Genomic DNA, 24,201 nt, shown 5'->3' on the forward strand with positions numbered 1-24,201 from the left:
CAGCATGATTGTGCAGAGACGCATTATGAGGTCTGATGTCTGTCCCTTGGTCTGAAAGCTGCACCTGATCAGGTAGGTCAGTTCTGGAAACCACGACCTTCCTGAGACCTTAGCGGTTCCCAGCCCAGGAAGAACGGCTGTGTTCTCTCTCTGTTCTCAGCCCTCAGCAGAGCCAGGGAGTCAGCACATGAAAGCAGATATCGCGGAGGTGCTCAGAAACGTGCAGCAGTGGTGCAAACCCAGGAAGCCACTTTTTGCAGTTAAGTGGAAAACCGAAAATAGCAAGCAGCGATGGTTCCTCAGAGGAGCCATTTCACCACGGCCTCCTTCTGTTTGTCAGGTCACCTGTGGACATGGAACAAGCGTTTCTTGCCTTAAGGATTGTTGGCATCCAGTGTCTCAGTCTCATCAGATTTTGTCTGATGGCGCTGTGTAAAGAAGGAAAGTGATGATTAGTTATTTCTTTCCGTTCTGCGGCAATCATTTTTCACAGACGCTTCTGAAGCTTCTGGTTTTCACTTCAATTCTGTGGAAAATGTTTAATTCACATATTTTTACTTCATAGCATCCCAAATACCTGGCATCTGTATTCTTTTTCATTGTGTTGGTCGGGGTGAGTTTAAAGTTATACACACTGGCTGTTTTCTGGGGCATTCATCTTTAGAGTCTTCTGAGACAGTTGCTCAATAACTCGTCAAGAGGAAAGTTCAGATTTGCAAAAGCTATTTGTCGTTCCCTACAGGCTAATTTGTTTGCTAACCGTTTCTCATACTCTCATCTGCCAAAGTGTAAACATATGTCCATACCAAATCCACAGATCCGTAAACCCATACATGTTCATAATAGCTCCCAGCTCAAAATAGGTCGGAGTAGGCCTTTGGTACCTAGCTTTCCTCCTGAAAGTCCTCACCCAGATTCTTCTGTCCATTCTCAAAGGCACCGAGGCTGGTATGAGAATACACATCTTTCGGAGACATTTTCCATCCGTTTTCAGCTAATGCTCTGAAACATTGAAGCTAACGCTAGAAAGCAGTCTTGCAGGCCACTTGCCCAAGGGGCTTCCCACCTGTGCAGGTGACAGTGATAATGCTGAGGTGAATCATGGTGTCATAAAATACACTTTTGGGGGTTAAAGTAAATGCCTTTTCATCTTGAAAGAGTGAGGTCCATTTTCGCCTCCGTCATTAACACGTGTTCATTTCGCTGCAGGGGTCCAGGCATGGACGGGAAGAGATGCAGCGTGTGGATGTTTTTACCTCTTGTTTTTACCCTGTTTACTTCTGCTGGATTGTGGATAGTGTGAGTATTTGCTTATTTATTGAGGATTCAGGTGCAGTGTAGATAAAGACATGAAGTTTTGATCGTCCATTCGTCCCTCAGGGTCTGATTCTACACCCCCAGAGTCAACCAACGGCACGTCAGAACCATTAGGGGGGAATAATTGCAGGACGTTCCAAAAAGCAGAGCTTGAATTTGCTGGACACCAGCAGCACTTTACATAGCATTTACACAGTATTTACAACTGTTTACCTTGTATTACATATCACGAGTGATGTGGAGATGAAAGCATACAGAAGGATGTGCACGGGTTACGGATGACCTTGAACAACACGAGTGAACTGCAAAGGTCCCCTTATACACAGATCTTTTTCAGTAAATCCTATAGTGCTACATAGACCACATGGTTGACGTCGAAGGTGGGGCATCTTGTATGCGAAGGGCTGACCATGGGACCTGAGTTTCCATGGAATCTGGCATCTAGTGCTGGGTCCTGAAGCAAACCCCCCACCAATACGGAGGGATGACTGTGCATATGTTATAGTCCTCTAAATGTGTTTGCAAATATGTTAACCTAATGTTTACTAATTCGACCTTGCTGAAGTCCCCGTTTCTCGTCCTTTCTTCTGTTACCCAAAGAAAAAAAACAAGAGTGTGTAATAAATTCTGTGCAAAGCAGGTAGTGAAGAGCACCGGGGATACAGACTCATTATTTGCAAGAGTTGCTAATTTGACATTCACATGCTAAAGATTCTGTTCACAGGCCAACGTGGGTTTTTTGGGAAGGAGCCGCTGGGTCTGGTACATGTACCAAATGGGTATCATTACCTTCAAAGCCTTACTTATCATAAAATGTTCCCACTCTTGCTAATTTCAAGTACTATTTAAATTCTAGGAAATTATTTTAGGTCCTTGCAGTTTTTTTAAGAAGGGAGAACACATACTCCTGAGAAATTAGAAACTTTGAATCCTAATGTTAGTTTGCTTAAAGCTGTACAATCTTATTTCTTTGTTTCCCAGTGTCCGGATTATATGATTGGCATTAATTTGGGGAGTGTCTTGAAAGTTAAAGAAATCCTATGAATCACGACGTCTGAGCTTTAGGAAGCTGGGTGATCTGTCGGCAAAGCAGGGCAGCAGAGCAGCCCTTTCCCAGTTCAGAGAACATCACCATGACGTCGTGTGGTTGGTCCAATAAAACTGGGGAACAAATGATTCTTGGCTTTTTAAAAAGGTCTTTGTTTCATAAATTTTCATTTTTTTTTCTTCATTAGATACTTCATAGCTGTGGAAGATGACAAAATTTTCCCATTAAATTCAGCTGAAAGGTAACGTGACTCTAAGCTTTGTTCATCCATAGATGTAACAACGCCTTTGCCCCTAGTGAAGTTAAACTGCACCAGTGACCGGGCTTTAACCTGAGCCTCTGGGTTTTTTCTGTTATCCAGGAAACTGGGTGTGAAGCATGCGCCATACATAAGGTAACTTGATTAATTCTCTTCTGATCCATTGGATCTGAGGACAGGTTGGGAGGGTGTCTTGGTTCTGGCTACTGAGACAAAGGGGCATCGACTGGGTGGCGTATAAACATCAGAAAGGCATTTCTCGCCTCCCTGGAGGCCGGACGTTCAAGGTCAGGGTGCCCGTGTGGTCGGGTTCTGATGGGAGCCCTCTTCCGAGGTGCAGGCTGCCGTCTTCTCCTCGTGTCTTCACGTGGCAGAAAGAGGATGAGAGCCCTCTGGGGTCCCTCTTCCAAGGGCCCTGGTCTTGGTCACGAGGCGCCACCCTCGTGACCTAATCGCCCCCCAGAGGCCCCAGCTCCTGACGTCATCACAGTGGGGGGTAAGATTTCAACACAGAAGTTCCCAGAGGCACAGACATTCCGTCCCTGGCGGAGAGTTAGCAGCTCGACGACAGTAATAATAAAATACTTCCTGTTTGTCAAGTATTGCAGGTGATGAGCCTCCTGCAAGCTGCGTGTTTAGTCAAGTTATGAACATGGCAGCCTTCCTAGGTAAGAAGGGCTTAAGGAATACTGTACGTGCTTTGGTCTCTTCCGCTTTTATTTGAAATTCTCCCAAACCCATATCACTTGCCTGGTGGGCCTAGTAGATGGTTTGGTATCATATCATGTCAAGATGCTGAAGCGGGCTTTTTCTTTGGAGGGTCTTTCTTTCTCATAAATCCTTTTACAGTCACCTGCTTACCTTACATTTTCTTGTCCCTTGACCGGCTTTCACCATTTTAGCGAATTCTTGACTTTATTTCTTTTGCCCCACGAAACAGTCTATTTCGTGTGCCATAAAATCCTGCGTGAGAACGTAATATTGTGCGATATGTTTGCTTTAAAAAGAATGCCTTATTTATCTCTTCACTGGCAAGGATGAAACGTGCGTAGGCTCTGTGATAAATACTGATGCGTGGAGATATTGTCTTCAAAGCTCATAAAAAGAGGAAAGGTCAGCGCTGACATTAGGTGATGCTCTCCCCTGTGCCTGTACACACATCGAGCTGGCAAATGGAAACGAAGCTAAAAAAGGAAGGAAAACATGTGCAGTCACGTCCAGCCCCAATTCCCTCCTTTCCTTCAAGGACCAAGACCCCCATTTAACACCGTGTCCCCTCTGGTCTGTGAGCACCGCCCTCTGGGGATCATGGGACCCAGCCACGCTCTCCTGTCCTTTGCCGAACTGACCTCACGGACCATGACCTCTGGGCCACGACTCCTGGGTGCCTTGCAAAGGGTCAACCAGCTACCACCAGGAGCCTGCTGGGGGTTGACGGTGCCTGCCAGTGACAGGGACAGCTGGTTTTCTGGAAACGGTTCTGCTTTGTTTTTTGGTTTTATTTTTTCTGTTATAGCTGGTTTGGAAATGGTTCTTCTGGGCAGTGAGGCTTTGATTCCAGGTAGGAGATGATGCTAATGTTATTACCGAGGGAACATTTGGCCTTCGAAGCACCTGTTCCCCAAGAGATGGCCTGTTATTTCATTACAAATACCCACCCTCCAGAAAAACTGCTTACTCTTATATATTCCTTTTTAGTGTGTGCTATAGGAAAGGAGAAGACCTATAGAATTCCCCAGCCAATCAAGGGGGTGGCTGGTCCAACATGCAACACAGGCAGAACCTTAGTTGGTTCCGGAGGCTCAGAACCTGAGGAATGTGGCACATGTTCCGGGGGTGGGGGGGCACCAGGAGCTGCCAGTCAGTGTGGTCATGTCCTCAGAGCTGCCAGGAGCTAGGTTCTCGTCTTTTCTCCTACTCTGGATACCACGCTTCTGAGAAGAGCTTATCAGCATATTCATACTAAGGTATGAATGACCTAAGGAGATACTTGCTTTTAAGAGAACCCAGAGTCCCAGGCGGGACCTGCACTTGCCGGGGCGGGGACCCTTCCCAGTCCCGCTGCGGTCACACCACGTGGGCCTGCAGGTTGGTACCTCTTCGTACGATCATCCCCATGGAAGGCAATAATAGCAGTAGTTCATGCCAATCATTTAACATGCCAGGCACAATGCTAAGTGTTTTGCAAACACTCCCTCTTCTAATCACGATACGCAGGAGACTGCCCTTGGCTTTAAAGAAGCCAAGGGACATGTTGGAAGCCACATACTGTTTCCTTTCTAGTCTTAAGACAAGGGGATCTGTCCCAGTAGTTCTTAGGGTAAAATCTAAAAAAAAAAAAAAAAAAAAATGCCAGTTTGCACAGCTCACAAATGGATCCAGTTATAAAGTGTATGATTAACTCATTGTAAAAGCATTTCCAAAAACACAGTCATGAAAACAAGCTCTCCTCCTGCAGATGGCATATGCCTCATCCTCTGGTCCCCAGTCCTCCCCTGCTCCACCATGAAGCCATCACATCTTTAGTGGCTTTTCTTCAAAGGTATTGCAGCTTCCAGTGTTTAGAATTATCTCTCATCATTTTTAGTGCCGTCTGGTAGACACAAAGCTGATTGAGATTAGTGTTCGGTGGGAGTAAACCAACAACTATTTATTTATCAACTCAAATGAAAGAGAATCAGTTTACCAATGATTCTTGCTCTCAACTGTGGATGCTTTTGTCTTCCCAGGACTGTCCCTCTTGGACCTCAGACTATTACTTTAGGTGACACGACTGACCATAAGAAACAACTTAGACCACCTATAAATCACTGCTTGTTGGTAGCTATGTAGATTATAATTTACAATCTACAGATGAGTTGGTGTAGCATTTATTAAGTCAGTTAGCAAGATCTTTTAGCGCTTTGATGGACGAATCAGAGATCAAATGGTCAGTGATTTTCTTTGCAGAATTCGTTATGTTCCTTGTCCTGAATCCACATGTTTATTTCTCCTGGGAAGGGAGGGGAAGACCTGAGACCGATTTCTCAAAAGGAATATTATTTTCTGCCCTGCAGGGGCTGTGAGGACAAAGCTACTGGCCAAATGGCTTTGGTCACCTAATAGCAGCTGGTCTCCCTCCTTCAGCCAAAACCTATTGATTGCCATGTTCTACTGTGGCCATAAATAGCGATTATTGATGCATAAACAGTAAAACTAAACAAAATGAGAAAGAACTTGGCCCGGCACCAGTCGAGAGCTGCAGTGAAGAGCTGCTATTCTGAGTTAGAACTTTAAAAAACCAGTCAGCCTGAACATAGAGCATTTAACCTGGAAGCTAAGCAATTACTCCAATAGTTGTACTTTTTAACAGACAGATGAATAGGGGACACTTGTAGAGCAAAGGACTGCTCTAAGTCTCAAAAACAACAGAAGCGTGGGTTTCAAAAATTTTTTGGCTCAGACTGTAAGTAAAATCTGAAATCAGTAATGAAACCAGAAAATATATCTATTGAGTGGAATGGTAATATCGTAAAACTTGGTTCCCCTGTGTAAAGATGGCTTTGAAATTGTCCTACTGCTCAGAGCGCTTTTTCAAGAAGGTGCAATTAAATACTACTTGGTTCTTGGGAGTTCCCGTTGTGGCTCAGTGAGTTAAGAACCTGACTAGTATCCATGAGGATTCAGCTTCTATCCCTGGCCTTGCGCAGTGGGTTAAGGATCCAGCATTGCCATGAGCTCTGGTGTGGGTTGCAGACCCGGCTTGGATTTGACGATGCTGTGGCTGTGGTGTCGGCCAGCAGCTGAAGCTCCGATTGGACCCCTAGCCTGGGAGCTTCCATATGCCGCCCGTGCAGCCCTAAAAAGAAAAACAAAAACAAAAACTTGGTTTAAAATGGACTTCATGACAGTCTAAATCTGCCTCCATTTAACCTGTTAGTAAAACTGTTAACAGACCAGAGGCTTTATTATTTCCACAACCCTAAAATTTCAACCAGAACCTCGTTTAAAAGGGAAGCATGGTGGAGTCCGGCTGTGACGCAGCAGAACGAATCCGTCTGGCATCCATGAGGATGCGGGCTTGATCCCTGGCCTCTCGCAGTGGGTCGGGAATCCGGTGCTGTGGCTGTGGTGTGGGCTGACAGCTGGAGCTCCGATTGCATCCCCTAGCCTGGGAACTTCCATGTGCCACGGGTGCGGCTCTAAAAAGCAAAAATAAAGAAATAATTCAATAAAAATAAAAGCTATTAAGTTCCCTGGTGGCCTAGTGGTTAAGATTAGGTGCTTTCACTGCAGAGGCCTGGGTTCAGTCACATCAAGCTCTTTTTTCTGGCTTTAGCGCCTGACTCTGTGTCAGGGAGCTTGTGGCGGATGTATTCTCTTCTCACTTCTCCCTCCTCTTCCCATCCCAAAAGTAATAGACTTTGTGCTTGTTTTTTCATATTCTAGGACAGAGTCCTGAGTCTGTTTATCATAACTCCTAACTAGAGCCTGCGAAACATTAGATTGAAGGAGCTCTCTCGTGGCACAGTGGGTTAAGAATCTGGAGTTGTCACTGCTGTGACACGGGTTTGATCCCTGGCCAGGGAACTTCCACATGCTGTGGGCGTGTTCCCCCCCCCCAAAAAAAACCCCATTCGGTTGAAAACCTATGATCAATTCAAGTATAATATATTAATTTGGTGATGAATGGTGGGCACTAGCTTAAACATAAATATACTAAACCAGAGCCAAACAACTTGAGAATTCATTAATGATGGTTTATTTCTATTTGGTTTCCAAAATGCAAATATTAACCAAATTTCGTACCACAATTTGATCAGAGGTACTAGGAACTGAAAGTCAATTCTCAGATCTTAACGTTACAGCTTGAAACTATGAAATTCAGCATACTTGGGAAATGCAAATTTGTGGATGGGTTTATTAATGGCTACTAATAATGCCTGTAATCAAGGTAGACCTTTAGCAAATAATTACCTACTTAATTGCAGTACAAATAGGATAATTCTTGAATCTCTAATGTCTTCCCTGCTAGACCTTAATGTCAAAGTGAATTGCCTCAGCAAATAATAAGTGCATTTCCTTAAATTAGATATAACACATTAATTACAAGCGCTTTTTCAAAATCATTTGTAGACTAACCTCTCCCAGCTTTTTATTTAAATGTGAAAATATCCCTGCACTAAGCAATTACTTAAATGGAGATTCTTAGGTTAGTGGCTTGACTATGGACCAGCCTCAAGGTTACTATAAGAGGTCAGATTTGAAGTCTAGGTACCATTCTTCATTCTCTCTTCAGATTCTCCGATGACAATTGCGTTCAAAAAATAGGTCTTTTTTTTTTTTTTTGGCCATGCCCGTGGTAGTTCCCAGGTCAGGGACCAAACCTGCGCCACGGCAGCGACTAGAGCTGCTGCAGTGACAATACCCAATCCTTAACCCTCTGCATCACAAGGGAACGCCAGAGTAGGCTTTTAAAATGAGTCATTAATATCACTTGGAAGAATTTAACTTTCTCAATATAATCAGTATAATTTTTAGGACATAGCAAGCCGTCAACTCTGCTATGTTAATATACAGATTCCAGAGATTTCCTGTTACAGATCCCATGATTTAATCGCTACAACTGCCCTAATTTGGATGAACTATCTTCATCCCTTGACAGTGAACCCCCTCGGGAAGAATCAGGGGGATGCGGCAGCGACCTAGTAATAAAGGGGTTTGTGCACTTGCCTCTCTCTTCCTTCCAAACCCCAGGAATGGTTTCTGGCACAGGGACCAACGGGTTTGTCCAGACGTGGTAGCCTTGCCTTCTTCCCCGTGTTTTCTTGCCCTGCCTGTCTTAACTCTGTTCTGAACCAAAGGCTGATTGAATCAGTGGATTCCCGTGCCAGAGCTGTCTCTCCCTCTGATTTGTTGTGTGCCAAGCCTCTGCAGTGTTCTCCTAAGCCAGCCTGTCCCGCGCTGATCTCGGTTTTGGAAACTCTGAGAACAGCTCTAGTAATAGTCCATCGTCTTGCCCCCCTGAGAACGTATAGCACTGCTGCTTCCGTTCCTCTCGGCTTTCCCCAGGTTCGCTAGAATAAAACATTTCAATGAACAGAAGCATTGCATGGAAAATTTCTTCTAAAAATTGTCATATCAAGAGTTCCTGTCGTGGCTCGGATCTGGCGTTGCTGTGGCTGTGGTGGAGGCCGGCAGCGACAGCTCTGATCAGCCGCCTAGCCTGGAAACCTCCATATGCCGCAGGTGCAGCCCTGCAAAGACAAAAAGACAAAAAGACAAAAAAGAAAAAAAAAGTCATTTCAGAGATTTAAAAATGTACTGTGGCAAAAAGTTTAATTTTGCACATGGTGGCTTTAGAACTCTGCTTCCTAGTCTAGGTGTGTGGTTGAAATTGTTCAATTTTAACATTTTGTTTTATTCCCAGCTCTTGTGGTAGCTGTTCTGCGCTTCATACAGCTGAAACCAAAGGTTTTAAATCCGTGGCTGAATATTAGTGGCTTGGTGGCGCTCTGTCTGGCTTCCTTTGGAATGACCTTACTTGGTAATTTTCAGGTACTTCATTTAGCCTTTTTCACCTCCATCTCACGCCTCACCTGCATGAGTATCACAGCCACCGAGGCATAGTCACTATGTCGCCCATAAAATTCTGCACGAATGTTATAAAGTGGTTCCTGATATGCACGTGTTCTCCAGCAGTCATCCTGTCTGGCCTTTGAGCCTGGCCTGCATAAATTCAAATTATATGTGTAGGAGTCCTCACTATGCATTGGAAATACAGCACAGCTATTGGGAAACCTAGCCACTAAAACAGATATATATCTGCTACAAAAGCTTTCAAAGTGTTGTGCGCTTTTTTTCGTAACAAATTGTATCCTAAAGTACCTTCTAGAAAACTAATAGGATCATTATCTTTCTATCATTAAACACTGAATGAACGGCCTTATTGGATGAAAATTTGCATTTCAGATTAGCATGCTCATATGGGAGTCAGTTTGAAAACCCAGAATATCTCTAGAGTACTTACGACTTAAACAAAAAGATACTAACCTGAAATCTTCCTCCCAGAAGTTTAGAGGCCCAAGGTCATTTAAGCATAATTTCCCTTGCCAGTATCATCGCCCAGCCCTTGACCTAAATAACTTCATTTGTAGAACAGACATGGAGACCCCTGCACTGTGACAATAGCCATCTGTGTTTCCTGCCTCTGTTCCCTCCCCAGCATGCCCCAGCCTCTGCTGTAGTGCTGCTAGAAACTTCCTCCTTGCCCTCAGGCACCACTCCTGACACTTCTCCCCTGTCTGAGCGAAATCCAAACGGTCTTTGGTTTGGGTCCAGACCCTCAGTGTTCCAGCAAGCGCTTAGTAACGTGCTTACTGAAAACCTGGTGGTACATTTTCTAAGACTGACTCTTGTCCTTAATCCTCAGTGCTGATAATTCACCCCATTAGGATAACCCGTTCCCCAAGACAGCCCCTGACTCACAGGAGCAACTCAATAGAATTCTTTACTTAATGGATCATTTGACCGGCAGGCTGGCCATCCCACCGATTCCTTGAACTATTCTAGGTCTTATTCCATATCAATCTAGACAACGAGGAAGCTGCCTTCTTAGAACATGTTGGCCAGGATAGTGAATTACCAAGGGGATATTTAAGAGTTTACTAAGCTCCGAAATGTTAGGGCCCAGAGCATTTTTTCCTGAATTGCAGCTGCTGGCATGTTATTAAATCTCAGTAAGCATCCTTTCTCTCAGCCAGGGCTTGGATGGAAGTTGCTGAGTGGACGTTTTGTTCTTCACTAAAGTTCCCAAGGGAATCCCCATGGTTGGCTTGTTTGGGTGAACCACAAATATTTAAAACCAGAAATGATGACACTTCAGATGCAAAGCACATTCTAGAATACCTACGGAGATTACATGGGAAACAGATAACACATCAGCTGCCTGTGGCAAAACCAGGTGGTCAGTAGGAGACAGGAGACAGGAGACAGGCCCTTCAATGTGTATTTTTCTATAGTTTTTCAAAATTTGACCCACATAACTACATTGTCTATGTTTAAAATTGGATTTAAAATTAATGAATAGACTGTGTATAGCATAATATGAGACCAATTTCCTAGAAGTAAAACTTGACTTGGGGAATCATTATTTAAAATATTTCAAAAATATGTGTTTTGGAGTTCCCGTCATGGCTCAGTGGTTAGCGAATCCAACTAGGAACCATGATGTTGCAGGTTCGATCCCTGGCCTTGCTCAGTGGGTTAAAATATCCAGCGTTGCTGTGAGCTGTGGTGTAGGTCGCAGATGTGGCTCGGATCCTGCGTTGCTGTGGCTCTGGCGTAGGCCGGCGGCTACAGCTCTGATTCAACCCCTAGCCTGGGAACCTCCATATGCCTTGGGAGCGGCCCAAGAAATAGCAACAACAACAACAACAAAAAAGACAAAAGACAAAAAAAAAAAAAAAAATGTGTTTTGAACTATGGGGTGGGGGGTGGGAAATGTGTTTTCCAAAGAAGAAAAAAATCCTACAACCAAAACAATAGGAAAAAAATGGTAAAAGGAAAATAACATTGATAACACAATCATTATTCAAAGCAGCATCAAGTAATAAAACACCTGAAGGCAATGGTGATGCAAAAAAATGTTTTCACCATTTTTTTTTTTCTTTTTCTAGCCTCACCTGCAGCACATGGAAGTTCCCGAACTAGGGGTTGAATTGGAGCAGCAGCTGCAAGCCTACACCACAGCCACAGCAATGCAAGATTCGAGACACCTCTGCCACCTGCACCACAGCTTGCAACAACACCAGATCCTTAACCCAGGGATTAAACCTGAATCCTTATGGACACTATGGCCAGGGCAAGCAAGGCCAGGGATTGAACCTGAATCCTTATGGACACTATGGTTCTTAACCTGCTGAGCCACAGTGGGAACTCCTTACCATGTTTTGAAAGCCATCTCTTCAACAGATTTTGTTGTCCTGTATATTTCCTATATATGTGGGGTACTATATGTGTGGTTAAGAATATATGTAATTATGGAGTTCCCGTCGTGGCTCAGTGGTTAACGAACCCGACTGGGAACCGTAAGGTTGCGGGTTCAATCCCTGGGCTCGCTCAGCGAGTTAAGGCTCTGACGTTGCCATGAGCTGTGGTGTAGGCCACAGACACGGCTCGGATCCCGCGTTGCTGTGTCTATGGCGTAGGCTGGCGGCTACAGCTTTGATTAGACCCCTAGCCTGGCAATCTCCATATGCCACAGGAGCAGCCCTAGAAAAGGCAAAAAGACAAAAAAAAAAAATATATATATATATATGTAATTACTAAAGGTGTTTTAAGTGACAGATATATTTTTTAAATGATTTGGGCAGTTTATACTCTAACCCCCATTAGAAATAATTCAAATAGGTTTTCTTTAACCTACTAACTGTATAAAAGCTTTGGCCAGGAATCTTCCAACACTGTTGCCCTTTAATGGGTCCCAAGTACAGCAAAAGCCCTAAGTGCAGTTGTTTTATTATAACAGGAAAACAAAAGCCCATTAGCAATGAATTGGCCACATTACACAGACTGGCCGGTTTGGCAGGAGCAGAGCATAGCCCAAGGGTCATTAGTTGTCCAGGCCAGTGAAGTCTTGACCTGCTGAGAACTCGGTGTCCTCAGCGAGTAAATTACACAGCCAGCTTCCAGTGTCATTTCTTAGTCTGGACAACAGAGTTTGGGGGTTATGTTTGCAGAAAATTTGACATGTCTCTCTTTTTTTTCTTTTCACAACTCTCATGCTTTTTTCTTTTACTTTTTAACAAAACTTATCTGGAAAATATATTCAAACAGATTACCACTGCTTGTAGGTTTTTTCCAGACAAAGGTTTGGAGGTTTGGGGTCACTTCCCTTCTTCCCCTCAGAGATCTAACCAATGGAAGAACAAGCACAAAGAGCCACGGGAAATGGAAGTTCCCGTCGTGGCTCAGCAGTAATGAACCTGACTAGGATCCATGCGGGTTCGATCCCTGGCCTGGCTCAGTGGGTTAAGGATCCAGTGTTGCCATGAGCTGTGGTGTAGGTCGCAGACAAGGCTTCGATCTCATGCTGCTGTGGTGTGGTGTAGACTGGCAGCTACAGCTTTGATTTGACCCCTAGCCTAGGAACTTCCATGTGCCGCCAATGCAGCCCTAAAAAGCAAAAAATAAATACGTTAACTAATTAATTAAAGAGCCAGTGGAAATGAAGGCCTCTTTTCTTTTTCTTTTTTTGTCTTTTTAGGGCCACACCCGAAGCATATAGAGGCTCCCGGGCTAGGGGTCGAATCGGAGTGGTACCTGTTGGCCTACACCACAGCCGCACCAACAGGGGATCTGAGCCGAGTCTGTGACCTACACCACAGCTCACGGCAACGCCAGATCCTTAACCCCACTTATTGAGGCCAGGAATCAAACCTGCGTCCTCATGGATGCTGGTCTAATTCATTTCCACTGAGCCATGACGGGAACTCCAATGAAGGCCTCTTTTCTTCCTAAAACCTACCATCCCATTATTGGGGCATCCCTTTACCTATTTTTTCTCACTCGCATATTCTGTTGGCTTGTGTGTCTTTTCTAACGGGCCTCCACGTGTCATTATCTGTTCATCCCTTAGCTCACAAATGATGAAGAAATCCATAATGTCGGAACCTCCTTGACTTTCGGGTTTGGCACATTGACCTGCTGGATCCAGGCTGCCTTGACACTCAAAGTCAACATCAAGAATGAAGGACGGAAAACTGGAATTCCACGAGTTATTCTCTCAGCATCTATCACTCTCTGTGTGGTCCTCTGTATCCTTTGAATGTGAAAAGGTTCTTTGTCAGTGAGAGTAAAGCACAGATAACTTGTTTATGTTGAAAAGGAGCAAAGTGCCATCTCAGTTGCTTAGGGTGTACTCTCAGATCATCTCATAATCTTAGACAACAAAAGAAATGGGTATAAAGATGAAATCTCTCAGACCTATTTTTAACACCAAAGAGAACTGAAAATAAAACAAGCTCTGCTTTCTCAAAATTGTTTTCAGTCTGTAGGAATAACGTCAGCATTCTCCTGTCCTTGATGACGTAAAGGCTTCCCTTTGTTAGAAACAGACTGAATGACCCAAAGAGAACGATGCTTGTTTTCTTTCCATCCTAAAAATTTCTCGTTTGTGGCTTTATTAGTGGCCCTGTTATTTCATTTACTTATTCCAAAATGAATTTCAAGGGACAAATACCTTTATATCTTTCAGGAAAACGGGTAAATTCTTCTGGAAAAGAAATTCAAGAACCAGGCTATTGTCCTAGGCAAATATTTTTGAGTTTTGAGGGTCTATTTCCCTTCCTCCCTGGGAGTTTGAACCGGTGGAGAATAGATACCAGGGGTCAGATGCGGATCGAGAGATCAGTCTTTATTCCTGGTAAACTAGGAAAGGAGAATGGCTCAGACTTCCTCTCTCACACCCTGGAATTCAGTGTATCCACCCAGTAATAAGCAGAGAAATCAGGGAAAGGGAGAGGAGAACTCAGTTTAATCTCAAGCCCACCCGCAGAGACGCGTCTCGGGAGGAGCACAGCGACCCCACCTGGTAGCATCGGCCCAGTGGAAGCCGGCCCATTCCGAGCCCACCAATCAGATCAGCCAGCCGTCCCGTGGGGGCGGAGCCAGCCCAGGAGTTTGCGGCGTCGCTGGGAAGTCGGGGAAAGAGGTGAAGGTTTCTCGGTTGGCCCGCTGGACGGCTGTCGCGATTCCAGTCTTCGGTGTAACAGCCAGTGTTTACTGGGCGCTTGTGACGTGCTGGCCTTGTTCCAAGCACGTTAAATGTGTCAACCCTTTGAATCCTCACTCAACCGATGAGAATCGCGTAAAGCAAAGGTCAGTTTACCCGCGATCCCACATCGTTTGTGTCGATTCGTTTTAAGCTCAGGCTCAGTTCTGCAGCCTTAACCACTGTGCCATCCCTCCGTAGGGTGGCTTTAAAACACGAAGCTCGGAGAGGTTCTTTAGTTCGTGGAGTCCTTGGAGCCACGTGTTTCTTCTTCCCTCACAAGCTGCCATTCAGTCATTTCAGTGGTTTTCTCAAGTTGTGCAGTGACAGTGAGGTGGAGAGCATTTAAGGACTTGAACTTCAGGCCAAGAAACTTGCTTATTGCCAGCAACCCGACAAAATAGTTGAAGAACCCTGCCAGTCCTCTCTCTCCCAGTAACTTAGGTAGTAAGTTAATATTGCTTTGGCAAGATTTTGAACCCTCAGGCAAAAAGTGTGTACAGATTTTAAATTATTCTGAGTTTTGAGTTTATACCAAACAATTCTGATCCAGACTATTTCTGAAGACTTGGAATCATTTCTTGGTTCTTGGGTGAATGGATCCAGGCCTTGTCAGGGAAGCAAAGTTTGGCTGAAGTACTTTTCACATACTTTTTTTTTGCTCTCTGAAAATTTTCCAAGATTTTAAGTCTAAGTTCTGAAGGTAGAACTAATTCTGAGGGAAATTTTCTGATTTTTCTAAATAATTTTCTTTAGTCCATGGCCTCTTAGTGGTTCACTAAAAAATACTACGAACTTTTCTCCTTCCTAGCTCCTGCCTTCATGTATACTGGGGTGCTCACGCGCGTGTGTGTGTATGTGTGTGTGTGTGTGCACTCCAAATGCATTGGCGTTTCTTTGCTTTTTTCATTGCCTGTTTTCCGTTGGGCACAAGCTTAAATGCAGCCCCAGGAATGAAACCGGCCTATGCAGTATTGTCTGAAAGACAATCGTGGAAACCAGAGGAAAGAAGGGCCATGTCGACGCTGTCAATAGCCGGGCAGAGACAGACAGTTTGTACGGAGGGAGTTAGACACGTTCAAATTGTTCCACAGCCCTTTGCAATGTCTTTATAAATGTAACTTTATTTTTCTGGCTAATTACTTTGGAATTATAATTCTCTAGCTACTCTCACAGTTTATTAGGCAGTCATAGAATACAGTGGTCAAGTGTATGGCCAGGGAGTCGAGAGTGCTTCTGACTGAAGCCCAGTTCCACCAGTTGATACCTGTTACCCATGTGGCCTCCATGTCGTTGCTTTAAATGCACTGATGATAATAGGGTATTGCGAAGATTAAGTTTTCGCTGAAAGCACCTGGAAGCATGTCTGGCACAAAGTAAGGCTCGATAAGGTTCCCCTGTACTATTCATGTAGATGTCTTTTAGGGCCCCACCCGCCGCATGTGGAGGTTCCCAGGCTAGGGGTGCAGTCGGAGCGGTAGCCGCCGGCCTACCCCACAGCCACAGCAACTAGAGATCCGAGCCGTGTCTGCGACCTACACCACAGCTCATGGCAACGCCGGATCCTTCACCCACGGAGCGAGGCCAGGGATGGAACCTGCGTCCTCGTGGATGCTAGTCAGATTCGGAACTCCCGACTCATGTAGATGCTGGTGTTGAGCCGGGTGTGCCAGCCTAACTTTCGCTAGCGAAGGGGGAGCCAGGCTTTTCGGGGACCCTGTTTCTGCCCGGAGGAGAGCCCAGTGTCCATGCGGCCGGCGGGCGGACTTTCCTTGACGGCTTCTCCCCAGACTTCATCCTGATGGCCCAAGGCATCCACATGTACGCAGCCAGGGTCCAGTGGGGCCTGGTCATGTGCTTCCTGTCTTACTTCGGCACCTTCGCCGTGGAGTTCCGGCACTATCGTTACGAGATCGTGTGTTCCGAGTACCAGGAGAATTTCCTGAGCTTCTCGGAGACCCTGTCGGAAGCGTCTGAATACCAGACCGACCAGGTGTAACCCATCAGGTTTTGCCCGCTGGGGAGGTGGGTGTGGCAGCGGGGGAGGGGCTGGGACACACCCACAGGACTTTACACATCCCCTCATGACACACTGCACACGTCCCACACACACACACACACACACACGCGAGCGCGTTTGTGGCCACATTTGCCAAATGAGCTTTTCAGGGCGAGTTATTTACTGAAAAAGCACAAGCCCTGTGTCGAAATACACGCTGTTACACTGAAAATACGATGCACGACAGAGCAAGAAGCTTGTGCATGATCACCCCCCCCCCCGCCGACGCCCCTGCTCTCCTGGTCCTTTTCACCAACCCCAGACATCGAGGCACCCTACCACGGCGTCGGGCAGGCCAATCGGAACACCGGAACGATGCCAACTCCCCACGTTGCCTTCAGACCCAAAGGGCTTGGAAGCGGCTCGTGATGAAGTTCTGAGTCTGGCACTAGCGCACTTGGATGGACCGAGGGTCACCCAGTTGGATGGAAACCACACAGGGGTGTGACCCCGCCTCGTACCCTGGGGAGAGCACGGGGTCAAGGACAGAACTTTCCCACACAAGCTCCTCTCATCGTGGTTCAGTGGTTGGCCGAGCAGATCTGGTGAAAGGATACACTACACGCTGTGAGAGGGAAACCCGCCACCGCGACTTGGCCGTGACTGTGACAGAGAAAATATTTCCAAGTGTGAGTATGTGCAAGACCGTGGTCTGCCAGGCGTGCAACAAGATCAGGGCAGCGAGGGTGTGGTGTCGCTTTTTGCTTCCATGGTATGCTGTGTTCAGTTTGTATTTGACATTTCATGGGTTGCCTTTTTTTTCTTTAAGAACTACCATGGGGCTCTTGAGGCCTCATGGACAAAAAGGATGTACGCCAAATGCAGGAACGGAGCTCGTTTGGGGTTCAACCATGCTAAAAAAAAAAAAAGTCACGTGCAGGCTTCATGTGCTACTTCTGTGTTTGACGCTAAGAAAATGTTCCAGAAAAGCACAAAGAAATACACGTGGAGGTAATAAAAAGAGCTCCTGCTGGACACTGATAAACGATGGGGCTTTCAGAGCATCTTGTTAAGTCCAAACCGAGAGGTTCTTAATATGTATGTATTGCTCAAATTTAGTATTTTGGGGGCGGGTTTAAGGGCTTTTCACACTTGGAATTTGTAGAAGCCAATGAAAAGGCTGCCCTCCCCCCAAAAAACAAATCGGTGCAGCTATAGTTCCCTTCTACCCAACACGTAGCTCCCACCTGCAGAGTCTGGAACTCAGACTAACCATATATATGCCTGGGCGGTAGAGGCTGAGCTTCATAAAAAAGGGCAGAATTCTCAATTCAGGATGGGTTGAGATGGACTAAATAAATTGACAGACCCTCCTTGAGTGCACTTTGCTTTCCAGAAATTCCCAAATTGACTTCATAGAAGCTTGGGATTTCGTGGAATATAATGTGAAAAATGTTTTTTAACTCACTCCAAACTCTGAGCTCCTTGAGGGGTCAGTGACTTTTCACCTGTGTTTATCCCCTCCCAGCACAGTGCCTGGCACGTATTAGGTGCTCAACAAACGTCTGCTGGGTAGAATCACTGATACCTGGGAACAGGAGAAGGGAGTATCAGAGAAAGACTCAAAGATGAGTAAGAGGGAGTTCCTGTTGGGGTGCATCGGGTCAAGAACCTGACTTCAGCGGCTCAGGTCACGGGTTCAGTCCCCATCCCGGTGCAGTGGGTTAAAGGATCCAGCTCACGCTGCAGCTGCGGCTCAGCTTCAACCCCTGGCCCAGGAACTTCCACATGCCACGGGCGCAGCCATGAAGAAGTAATAATAGTAATTTTTAAAAGATGAGTGAGAGGGAAGAGACGATGCCTGTGTCACGAGAGACAGGACTGGGAGAAATCACGAGTGAGGGCTAGATGAGGGAGTGAGAATACCTCTAAGGGATAAGTCAAATGTGAGAAAAGAAGCAGAGTGCGCTCTTCTACGAGAAAGGCTTCTTACTGTAAATAGTCCAAGGTGACAGTTGTTATTTTTGAATACTGCTTTGGGGTGGTTTTTTTTCATTTTTGTATTTTAAAAATTTTATCAGAGAACAAAGATGTATGAAGTTTTCTTTTACTCTACACAATCCAAGTTAAATAGCTTTTGGTGATGCACTGTACACTTTCTTAAGACTGTATCGAATAGCACCTTTTAACAGAATCAAGCAATGACTGGCATTACTCATTGGGACCCGACCACTAAATAAAAATCTTTTATGCAGATGATTTTCTTGTCTCTTACACGGACACGTCTTCACGCCTCCTGAAGAGTGTGCGCTCAATCCGATGGTATATGTTGGAAAGGACCTTCAGTGCCATAGCACATTCCCGGAGTACTTTCCAACAGTAACAGCCAATTCTCTGATTCTCTGGACACCAACTGGGGTCCTATAGTCCAGTTCGATTCCTTTGTTTAAAAAAAAAATTCATATTGTTTTCACTAAACTGTAGTTGATTTACAACGTTGTGCCAATTTCTACTGTACGGCAAAGTGACCCAGTCACGATTCCGTTCAATTCCGTCCTGACCACCCAGAGTTAACGTGAGACCCCACAGGCTCAAGAGCAAGGTCCCGCAGGCCCACACGCGCTTCATTTGCCAGCCAAAAGCATCGGGTCCCCAGATGAGCCACACCTCCATCCAACCTGGCAATGAAATTGGAGGCCTCCCCCAGCTCCCTTCCCTTTGAGGTTCAGTGATTTCCTAGGACAGCTCACAGAACTTGGGGAAAGACTTCACTTGCATTTGGGAGTTCATTAGAAAGATGTGCCAGAGAGCAGCCCAAGGGAAGAGGTGCACAGGGCCAGGAAGAGGTCAGAGGGCAGCCCGTCCTCGGGGGTTCAGCATGTTCACCAGCCCGGGCGCTCCCTGAATCTCACCGTTGAGTTTGTGAGCTCCCTCTCCAGCCTCTCCTCCACCCGTTCCTGGAGGTCAGGCAGGGGCTCTGACCCCTTGGCTCCCTCCTGACGTCGCCTAGTGGCCCCACCTTTAGTGATCTCATCAACATAAACTCAAGTGTGATCAAAGGGGCTCATTATAAAAAGCAAAAGCTGGAGTTCCCGTTGTGGCGCAGCAGAAACACATCCGACTGGGAACCATGAGGTTGCTGGTTCGACCCCTGGCCTTGCTCAGTGGGTTAAGGATCCAGCACTGCCGTGAACTGTGGTGTAGGTACAGACGCCGGCTCGGATCCAGCATTGCTGTGGCTGTGGTGTGATTAGATAATTGCTGTGGCTCCGATTAGACCCCTAGCCTGGGAATCTCCATATGCCATAGGAGTGGCCCTAAAAAAAAAGCAAAAAAATAAATCAAAATCAAAAACCATTCCTATCTCTCAGAAAACCCCAAGAGTTTAAGGAGCTCATGGAACTATGGACAAAGACCAAATCAATTTTTGTATCAGGCCCCCCCCACACACACACTCTCTCTCTCTCTCTCTCTCACATGAAGATCAAAATTCTAGAACTCCTGGGAGTTAAGGACCACAGCATTCATCTATGAGAACAACGTTGGGCATCAAGGCCCCTTCAAGGAGACTGTACTCAAAGCCTCGCATCAAGACAAGGATAACAGACCCTATCACGGCCCCACGGTCATTGCAATGCCCCTCCCCCACCCTGAGCAACTTGGCCTACTCCTTCCTGCCCCGGCCCACTCCACACCCCACCCCTCTGGGGGCCTTATACGCCCCTAACCAAAACATGTATCCTAAGACCCCTCTTTCCCCAACCAATCAGCAGGTCAGCAGGTGCATCCTGAGACCTCTCCTCTCCCTGGGCTATAAAAACAGACACACACCTGCTCCGTGTCACTCTGATCCTCAGGAAGTCCTGCTGCACCTGCAGTGCCTCTCATCTCATTCAGCTCTACCCTCTCTCCACCTCACCATGCTCAATAAGCTCTTCTTTCTTTTCACCCCAATACAAGTCCAGAAATTCTTCTTCCAACCCGCGTGCACAGACTGTGACAGTCGAGACCAGAGAATCTGCATTTGGAGTGAGCTTCCTGGAGCAGCTAAAGCAGAGGGCCCAGAGAACAAAATAGGAAATACACCATGCTACGTTTCTGGTGGTCCGGCTGTGTCTCTCGAAAAAAAGTTTCCCTCCTGGTTAGGAGAGAAATATTTCAAAAACAGTGTTAATGTTTTCAAGGTTCATTAGGTTTTGATTTAGTGAAGAAGTGACAGTGGGGTCAAGTTTTACTACCTGGGTTATTTACTGGGTTTTCTTTGCCCCTGGCGTGGAGAAGTAAAACTTGCATATCCTAAAACGTGCAGTCTCTTGGCGCTCACGGAGACTGGCACATCACTGCCTATTTTTGACCTTAGGCATTCTATCAGGACAGATCGGGTTTTTCTATCCCAAAATTAAACTAACAAAACGAAAGCTTATTTCCCATGCTCCACGTCTACCCCCAGGTTAGCCTCCGCTCATCGCTGTGACTCAGACTCTGGCTGACAGAGGCTTCTTTTTTTTTTTTTTCTTTTTTCTTTTTATTTCTTTGTGTTTTGTTTGTTTGTTTAGTTTTTTCAGAGGCTTCCTTTTAAAGGCAGCGTCCACACTTGTCGACAGTCTAGAAAATGTGGGAGACAGTTCATGGGTCTGAAAGCTGCCAGAGTGACAAACCTCGCTTGCTTCATTGGTGGCCGCAGACACACACCCACTCCGTGTCACTCGTGGCCATACTCCAGACTGTCACTCCCGCCATGTTCCCAGAATGGGAGAAACATTTGGGACAGCCTGGTAACTCACCACCACGGGAGTCACACTGTCGCATTTTAGGAGGTTTGGAGGCGGGATGTCAATTATATCTTTATTGAGATATAATTCACTCATTAAGTCTTTTTTTTTTTTTTAAGCACTTTTCTCTCTCTCTTTTTTGTTTTGGCTGCCCCACAGCCTATGGAATTCCCAGGCTACGGATCAGATCCGAGAGCCACAGCTGTGACCTACACCGCAGCTGCACCAACGCCAGATCCTTTAACCCACTGTGCCAGACTGGGGATCACACCCGCGTCCTGGTGCCACAGGGATCACACCGCCAGTCCACTGTGCCACAGTGGGAACTCCTCATTAAGGCTTTTAAGACGTTAAGGCTTTGGTCATGGTCATGCCTCTGAAACGGCAGTTCCACAGAATCAGTGAAGAATTCATCATTGCACAGAAACAGAGGAAGGAGACTCTCGGGGGGGGGGGGGTGTTAGACACCAAAATACAAGGGGAAGAACCATCGAAATAAACGAGGCAGAGAGGCAATTCCTCCAAGCCCAAGGACCCTCGGCCACATCTAAAAGTGTGTCTTGTTCCCCAAAGTAGTTGATTTTCAGTCCTCAGCACCCCATCCGCTCAGACTTCCCATTAACCCTGCTCCAAATGAGGGGTCCAAGCAACAGCAAAGACCCAGAGCTGAAGGCCGAGGAAGGGGGTGGTGAGAAGGCGAGGGCCCACCCTGCAAAGGCGAAGAACACTGGCCATCAGCATCCATATTTTCATCTCTCCCGCCTTTTTTACGGTCCCTCTTAGCTGTCCCAGCCCCGCCCTCCCTTCTTTCCCGAATCCGCTCCAGTCCTGCTCCCAAGACCTTGGACGGCCACGAACAACGGGTGGCTCTCTGAATACGCGCCCAGACCCGCAGGCCACGCTCTCCCGCGGGCTCGCCTCCTGCTGAAACCGATCCCTTCGCTTGGCTTCCAGGAGTCAGGCGCACGTGGTTCCCTCTGGCGCCGTCCGCCCCTCGGCCTCGGAGGCTGGGCCGGCTTCCCCCCGACCCTCCCTGGCGGGGCCCCTGCCCGCTGGGTGGCTGCGAGGGCCCAGCCTCTGCCCCGAGGCCAGACCTGACTATTCAACGACCTTGGCGTCTCCTTGAGCAGCGCCTCAGCTCCTCCAGTCCGGCCCTGATCTCTCTAAACGCCTTCCTCCGGGACGGGACGCTGTCCGGCCAAGTTAAGGGCAGCGCGCTGCTCCGGGGGCCAGACTGAAAGCCCGAAGGCCCCCTCATCTCACCTCCGCCTCGCACTCGGCCCCCACCTGGCAGCAAGTCCGTCTGCTCCGTCTTCAAATTCCAGGAGGACTCGTCCGCTGCTCCGAGCTGGTCCAGGCCACGTCCATCTGGGGGGGGGGGGCTTTCCCCCCTTTCTTTTTTAATGTAAGCTTATCATACATGGAGAATAGTTGATTGACAATGTTGTGTTAGCTTCCAGGATAAAGTGATTCCGTTATACACATACATATACCAATTCTTTTCCAGATTTGTTCCCCGTATAAGTTGTTACAGAATATTGAGTAGAGTTCTCTGTGCTACACAGTGGGTCCTTGCTGATTATCTATTTTATATTCTCTGGGAGTTTTATAAAAGTTTACAAAAACTAGCTTCTCTGCTTTCTCATCTGCTCCCTTCAGACCGTCCCCAACACAGCAGCCAAATGATCTTAGGTCACCACACCTCTGCTTAAAATCTTCCAATGGGGAGTTCCCATTGTGGCTCGGCAGTAATGAACCTGCCTAGCATCCATGAGGATGCAGGTTTGATTCCTGACTCCACTCAGTGGGTTAAGGATCCCGTGTTGCCGTGAGCTGCGGTGTAGGTCGAATACAAATCTCAGATCTGGCGCTGCTGTGGCTGTGGTGCAGGCTGGCAACTGCAGCTCTGATTCGACCCCTAGCCTGGGAAACTCCACATGCTACAGGTGCACCCCCCCCCCAATCTTCCAATGGCTTCTTATACTCAGACTAAAAACCCCGTTCACTAAAATGCCCTACAAAGCCCAACAAGATCTGGGCCTCTCCACTTTTCATTCTCTCCCATCCAGTTCCTCTGACTCCTTATGCTTCTCCAAGGAACATGCTCTAACCTCAGGACCTTTGCACTTGCTAAAACCTCTGGCTTGGACAATCTTCCTCCAGATATTTAAATCTCTCATCCTCTTCACTTACTCGAGTGTTACCTTCTCATGAAGCCTCGCTGGCCTCTAAAATTCACCCTCCTCAAGCCCAGACCAGCACTTGAAAGCTTTGTTCTGCTTTATAGCATTTTTAGCTATAAAAATAGCTTTCTAGCTATATTCTATAGCATTTTTTAAAACGGTACTGTGATTAAAATTCTAACATGCATACACTGTCTAACACATTTTACTTATTTTATCTCATCCTCTCACCCCTTAAGATGAAAGTTCCAGGAGGGCAGGGATTTTTGTCTGCCACGGACCTGGCACCTAGAACCGTGCCTGCGCATAGTTTAAGTGCTTAGTAAACATTTTTAAAATAAAGAAATGACCGGTAGCTACTACCCTTTTTTCTTTTTCTAAGATTTAATCTCTTAAATATGAAATGCTCAGTATTCAAGGCGCTTAGGAAACAACAAAAAATAACACGGTCAGATTTCAGAGAAGGCAGCTGCCCCCCTGCTTCTCATAGCAAACCGCTGCCTGTGTCTTCAGGAGGAAGTTTAGGTTATAAAAGTGTTATTTCTTACGATGACCACAGCAACTAGCACAGGTTAAATACCATGTTCTGAATGGACCTGAAATAATCCTTACCTGATTTCCTTACCTGATTTCCTCTCTCGGAGCTTCAAAAATAAAATAGTTATTTTTGGATAGCTGGGTCCTTCACTGAGGAAAATTGCATCTATTTGCACAGTTTTAAAACAAGAAGCTGAGATGACCCTGCAGGTCATACTCAGATTTTTAAAAATTTAGCTCATCAAAAACTCTCCAGGGAGTTCCCATGGTGGCTCAACAGTAATGAACCCGACGAGTAACCATGAGGACGAAGGTTCAATCCCTGGCCTCGCTC

The 24,201-nt window shown here is 46.4% G+C and overlaps 1 protein-coding gene and 1 long non-coding RNA gene across 8 annotated transcripts in view; one reads left to right on the forward strand and one right to left on the reverse strand.

Moving 5' to 3' along the window:
• Positions 1-17,304, forward strand: part of TMEM150C (transmembrane protein 150C) — a 79,928-nt gene extending 62,624 nt beyond the window's left edge. For 6 of the 7 annotated variants that reach the window (XM_021101873.1, XM_003357106.4, XM_013998510.2 and 3 more), the window contains exons 2-8: positions 1,210-1,299; positions 2,553-2,606; positions 2,727-2,759; positions 3,225-3,292; positions 9,034-9,161; positions 13,243-13,420; positions 16,167-17,304. In XM_021101873.1, coding sequence (XP_020957532.1) covers positions 1,220-1,299; positions 2,553-2,606; positions 2,727-2,759; positions 3,225-3,292; positions 9,034-9,161; positions 13,243-13,420; positions 16,167-16,375 — 750 coding nt within the window. In that variant the 5' untranslated portion in view covers positions 1,210-1,219 and the 3' untranslated portion in view covers positions 16,376-17,304. Of the gene's footprint in view, positions 1-1,071; positions 1,095-1,209; positions 1,300-2,552; positions 2,607-2,726; positions 2,760-3,224; positions 3,293-9,033; positions 9,162-13,242; positions 13,421-16,166 lie in introns of those variants that run through there. The other variant, XM_013998514.2, reaches the window with a different exon arrangement.
• On the reverse strand, positions 18,421-22,972 carry LOC110262196. Its single transcript, XR_002346904.1, has 2 exons — positions 20,207-22,972; positions 18,421-18,815 (listed from the first exon to the last, which is right to left on the reverse strand). It is a non-coding gene; the product is annotated as an uncharacterized LOC110262196 (long non-coding RNA).

This window comes from Sus scrofa, chromosome 8, assembly GCF_000003025.6.
Source record: "Sus scrofa isolate TJ Tabasco breed Duroc chromosome 8, Sscrofa11.1, whole genome shotgun sequence".
NCBI lineage: Eukaryota > Metazoa > Chordata > Mammalia > Artiodactyla > Suidae > Sus > Sus scrofa.